We start from the raw sequence: 5,690 nt of genomic DNA, 5'->3' as shown, positions 1-5,690 counted from the left end.
GGCCGAGCGCGGGGCGGCCCTCACCGGGCATAGGGCTGCGCAGGGCCGGGGCCTTCCTCAGTCCCGGCCCGAGGCCTGCGGGTCTCGCTCTTCCCCCCGCACCTGCCAGTCCCCTTGCGGGGTGTCGGAGCCAAAGGCAAGGGCGCTGCCTGGCAGCGGGGGGCGTCTCGGGGCCCTGCGCTGTGTGCCAGGCCTCGGGCCTGGTGGTGGTGGCAGAAGTGCACGTGGGCCCGTGCTGGCAGGTCTCTGGCAGAGGCTTCGGCTACCAGAGCGGTCGGCGCTGCCAGCAACAGCCACATCCAGTGGGCAACAGAAAGTGCCCTTTAACTTGCCCAGGCCTTCTGCTAGCAATCGCTGCTTCCACAGCTGATGCTGCCAGGGGTGCATGCGCACCCCCTGAGATGGGCTGTGCACCCCCTGGGAGCACCAGCTGCAAAACTGGAAGTGCGCTTCCGGTTTCACTGCTGGCTGGACGATTCCCACCCCCCCCCGACAATCTGGTACCCCCAGATTCGGGAGGCATTGGTCGCCCATGCTGGAGCCATCCAAAGGCGCAGGCATGGGCATGGGCTGGCAGCTTTCCTGGGGTGGCTGATTTAAGCCAGCAGAAGGCTTGTAGTATGGACAAGCCCCTACTCCTATACGTAGGGTAGGGCCCAATTATAGATCAGACACAGTGTCTAAGCATTGAAGGGAGCAGAGACAGGAAGGAGTGGGGTTACATGATAAAGACCATGTGTTTGCTCGCTTTAGACGCACATGTTGAGTATATTAAAACAGTGCTAGAAGATGGCTTGTTATTAATGCTGGGGACAGTGTATAAAGCTGAAAGGGGAATATAATTTTACAGTGGAACGTGCTTGTCAGCAGTGCTACTGTTCCTTTTCTTCTCCAGAGTTGTCACCATGGCTGTCGACTGGATCGGTTTTGGTTATGCTGTGTTGTTGGCTGCCGGAGGTGCCATGGGATACGTACGGAAAGGTAAGACCTGGGGTGGCAGGGGGATAGTAGCGCCCAAGGGGACAGTAGCAGATGAAGATTTATTGGGGCCCTAAGCTCCAGTGGGCAGAGGGGCCCTCCCTCCCTCCCCGGTGCTGCCACTGCCAGGGGGGGAGGCTGGGGGTTAGGCTGGCTCCTGCCTACTTATCCTTCCTGCTCCCTACTGCCTGCCATGGCTGGAGCAGAGTGGAGCTGAGCAGGGCAAGGGTTGTGTGGGCTGCTGCCTTTGCTGTGCACCAGCCATGCATCCTCTGCCTACCCTGCAGTGAGAGGCACAACTTGCTGCCCCCACTGCTGCCAGGAGGGCAGGGGACCTGTGACCGGTGTGGGATCCCCGGGGCAAAGTCAGCAGGGCCAAGGGCCCCGAGCCCACAGCAGGCAGTCCACATCTGCCCTGTGCACAAATCGGGGGGGGGGGGCACGTACCCCATGTCTCTCCTCAGGGGTGCACTTAGAATGCTACCTGCTTGCAAGAGGAAACTTGCCATCTCCCACGGGAACCCAGACACCTGGGGGCCCCAGCCCAGGCCTCACTCACCCATGCACTAATCTGCCTATGCAAGGGGAGCTTTATATCCTTATTAGTTTTGCAGTTGGACCTGCTGCATAACTTAGGTTAGAGGTGGCCAGTCTGTGATGTGGGTGGCCTGTGTGTGGCACAAGCAGATCAGGGGAGGGGCAGGCAGCACAGTAGCAGGTAAGGCAGGATCCAAATGCAGCACAGTGGATTGGGCAAGGAGCACAGGGCAGGAAGCAGAAAGCAGGCAGCTGATCAGACAGGGGAAAGGGATCAGAGTGGCACTGAAGGAGGGTGCCTGCAGGTATTTGTAACATACCTGATCATCAGGTTTCACCCAGTTGCTTGTGCATTTGATCTAGTTACCTCTTTTTGACTAAAACACATCTTCCAGAAAGGCATACTTCAGAAAATGCTGAATTCACCACAACTATTATTCAATTTCTTGAAATCACCTACTGTCAGGCACTCTTTAGTTATTATTGGGGCTCTTCTCTGGACCCTCTCCAAATTATCCAAATCCTTCCTAAAGCATGGACATGTTAGAGATCACACTAATATGATATCTTCCCAAATACCAGATATAAACTTACTTCAAATAGGATCACAGTCCTATTTGATTTTCCCTATTTCTGCATTCAAAGATTGCATCAGTCCTTTGGGAACAGCATCACAGGAGCTGTGATTAACCATTAAGTTCAGCTGATTACCCACCATGACTTTTCAGTCCTTTTTCAACATCCTTGATCTCCAGAAACTTTGTTACTGTGGCCTACATTCTTTGTTTTTAGATACCTGATATTTGGCTATATTAAAACAAAACAAACAAAACCCCCCAACATGACTGTTTGCTTACTTCCCTCTGACCAAAAAGTCCAGTTTGTTCTGTACCAGTTATCTGTTATCTTCATTAATTGCTACCCTCCCAAGCTTTTGTGCGACTTAAAATTAGTAATGATTTTATGTTTTCTCCCAGATCATGGATACAAATATTAAATTGCATAGAGCTAACTGACTCCTACAGGACTGTAAGAATTGCAGTTGCTCAATTACAGATCTACATTTAAAATTGCATTTAGAGAGTGGCCAGTTAGTTAATTTTTCACTCCATTTAATATGACTTTTTTTTTTACTATATGACTTAAGCAAAATACTGTGTGATAGCAAGTCAAATGCCATCTAGAAATCTGGATATATTACACTGACACTATTGCCTTTACCAATCAGTCTCAAAAGGTGATGTTAAATTAGTTTGACAAGATCTGTTTTCCATTAGATTTCCTTGGTTGGCAGTGATTACATTACTCTTTATTCATTGACTCTGCTATCAGTTATTTTATTGTTGCCAAGGATTGATGTCAGGATGAACTGCTGAAATAGTTTTTTTTCGAATCTTCTGGAACTTCCCTAGTGTTCCGAGACTTACTCAAAATCAAGCAGTCATTTAAACTATGCCAGTCTAGGAGCAAGGTTACAAAAATCTCCTGGCTGTTTCCACACTGGATATGAAAGCTGCATGAAGGCAAAATGAATCTCCCTGTCCAGTATTTTCAGTTAAGACACAGTTTGCTATCTAACCAATAAGAAACAGATTGTCCGGCTACTTGCACGTACAGGAAAACGTTTGGTAAGTCACAATGGAAAGAGACCAGCATAACAAATTTATAGATTGCCCCCAAAAGATATACTTTGCCATGGCATTAGCAAATACATTAGGGGGTAGGCAACCTCCGGCACGAGTGCCAGAGTGTGGCACAAGAAGGCATTTTGTTTGCCATGCGCGCCTTGTGTTGGACATCAAGGAAGGAACCAGGGCTGTGCTGCTGCAACAAGGATCGGGCCCCTTGTGGCTCCCCCATCATCAGCCTCTTACAAGTCAAGGTTGTGGGTGTTTTTGGCACTCTGCCCAAAAATGTTGCCAACCCTTGAAATACATAGCTTTTTCACAGGAAGGACTTGTAAGAAAGAGGGGGATAGGGAGAAGACATTAATGGAATTTATGAAAAAAGAGTTAAGTAATGTTTTAAATGCTTTTTTGCTGCAGGTAGTAAAATCTCTCTGGTAGCTGGTCTCATCTTTGGATCAGTGGCTGGTTATGGAGCTTATTGTGTAACACATGACCCCAGAGATGTGAAGATATCGTTATGTAAGTATGTTATTTAACTAGAGGAAAAGGTATAGGAAACAAAAGACATTTAAAATTGTTTTTTGAACATCCTTCATGTGTATAAATTCATCCATTCATAGTTTCATAGTTGTTAGGGGCTGGAAGGGATCTTACAGATCATAATTTTGTTCATCATATACATGCCTTGGTTTGCTTGACAGTTTAAGTTGAATCTTCAGTTAGACCAGTGCTTCCCAAACTTTTCTTCAGCATGACCCCACTTCCTTAGCATGTCCCCTCACTCCCAACCCACAGCCCCCTGGCCCTGCTGGTGCCTCTCACTCCCAACCTGCAGGCTCCTGGCCCTGCTGGTGCCTCTCACTCCCAACCTGCAGGCTCCTGGCCCTGCTGGTGCCTCTCACTCCCAACCTGTAGCCCCCTGCTGCCTCAGGTACCCCACAACCAGGTCCTGCTGCCCCCTCCTTCCCCCCCATCCCCCAAGCAGCGCCCAAGTCCCAGCTGCCACCCACAAAAAGTGGCAGCTGCTGCCCTCCCTCCTGTCCCCTCCCTTGTGGGTGGTATGGCCAGAGCAGAGCCCAAGGTGTTGGGGAGAGGGGGGATGCAGGCTGCTTGCTGCAGGCTTGGGGCTCCCTCCCCTGCTGCCTTTCCCCCAGGGGCTTCACAGGCCAGGAGACAGGACCTGGTGCAGGAGGCAGTGCCACACTGCCAAGCTGACGTGCCCCCTACCCACATGACAGCAGTGGAGGCACAACTCGGTGGTGCTACCATGCCTCACCTTGGCAGCCATGACAGTGCAGCGCTTCCTCCTGTACTGGGTCCTGCCCACTGGGTTGTGGAGGCAGCTCCTGCCCAGAGCTGGTCCAATCCCGCATCCTGCTGTGGGCACAGAAATCTTGCGACCCCAGCCGTTGATTTTGTGACCCCATTTGGGGTTGCAACCCACAGCTTGGGAGCCACTGAGTTATACTAAAGTGAAGTGACGTATCTACCAACACTGAAGATTTAATGTGGATTACTTGCAAAATGGGGCAGGTTGTTCAAAGAAAATTGACAGCTGCCAGCTAGCACCTGTCTGTGCCCCACTTGTCTATAGGATTATACAACAGTATGAACTATAAACTACAATAAAGAGCCAGGGAAAGATTACTAAAAGGAAATCTTTAAAACTTGCCTGCAGATTAGAAATAAATATGGGCTGCTGATAGATATGGGGGAAAAAAAACCCTGCACTTTACTGGAAGAGCCAGCACATTCTGGGCATTTGCAGGGGCACGCCAATTTTAAAGTAAAGCACTGTTTTGAGGAGAGGGGTTAAGTCTGTAAGCAGCCTTAGTTATTACAGTTGTTTATGGGTCTAGTCTTGGCAAGGGTGGCCCACAGCTCCCATTGAAACAAATTGTTTGCCACGGGCTTTACCTTCACTGCCAAAAACCACTGTGGTATTTATCGTGGGATAAGCACTAGGTGCTAGCTACCAGATTTAAAAGCCCTGATGGATACATGCCACCAGGGTTTTTATGTTGGGGTGAAATATAGACAGGGTTATGATGTTAGCTGTGCCTAATCACCTTGCAGTAAAAGCAGTTGTAAGCCTATCTCTGTGTAAAACAAGTAGCTTTTTCCCTGTAAAACAAACACAAATTATCCTACTGAAAAATAATATTCTTCTTGAAGCAAAAATGTCACCTTAGGTATTTAATGAAAAAAATAAAACAAAGAAAATTAGATGCTTTTAAACCTGTTCCTTCACTTACATGGATTAATGATTTTATTAGTTCAGTTCTGGAGTTTGTAGAAGAGAAAAAGTGTAAGTAAAAACTGATAATAAAGCATGTTTAATGTTTTTCTAGTTTTGGTAGGACTAATTCAAATTTTGCACTAGTCTGCCTGAGGCTGTTTATGCTAAGCATGCTATAATAGTGTGTAAAAGGCTAATGGTGAGATTTGTGCATATAATAATTTGCACAAAAAACTTGTTTTGGGAAATTTCTCTCGAAGTGGAAAGATATGTATTATTATTTACTAAAAATTTAGATTCATGAGGTA

The 5,690-nt window shown here is 48.0% G+C and overlaps 1 protein-coding gene across 1 annotated transcript in view; it reads left to right on the top strand.

Moving 5' to 3' along the window:
• The first annotated feature begins 6 nt into the window (after nt 1-6).
• The window catches only part of TMEM14A (transmembrane protein 14A), a 10,759-nt gene continuing 5,075 nt past the window's right edge, over nt 7-5,690 (top strand). Inside the window, exons 1-3 of the mRNA XM_006024486.3 lie at nt 7-136; nt 896-981; nt 3,561-3,662. Of these exons, the coding sequence (XP_006024548.1) occupies nt 906-981; nt 3,561-3,662 (178 nt within the window). The 5' untranslated portion in view covers nt 7-136; nt 896-905. The remainder of the gene's footprint in view (nt 137-895; nt 982-3,560; nt 3,663-5,690) is intronic.

The sequence above is a fragment of the Alligator sinensis genome, unplaced genomic scaffold (assembly GCF_000455745.1).
Source record: "Alligator sinensis unplaced genomic scaffold, ASM45574v1 scaffold1012_1, whole genome shotgun sequence".
Lineage (NCBI taxonomy): Eukaryota > Metazoa > Chordata > Crocodylia > Alligatoridae > Alligator > Alligator sinensis.
Note: the sequence above shows the minus strand (reverse complement) of the source record. Positions and strands in the feature narration are given on the sequence as shown.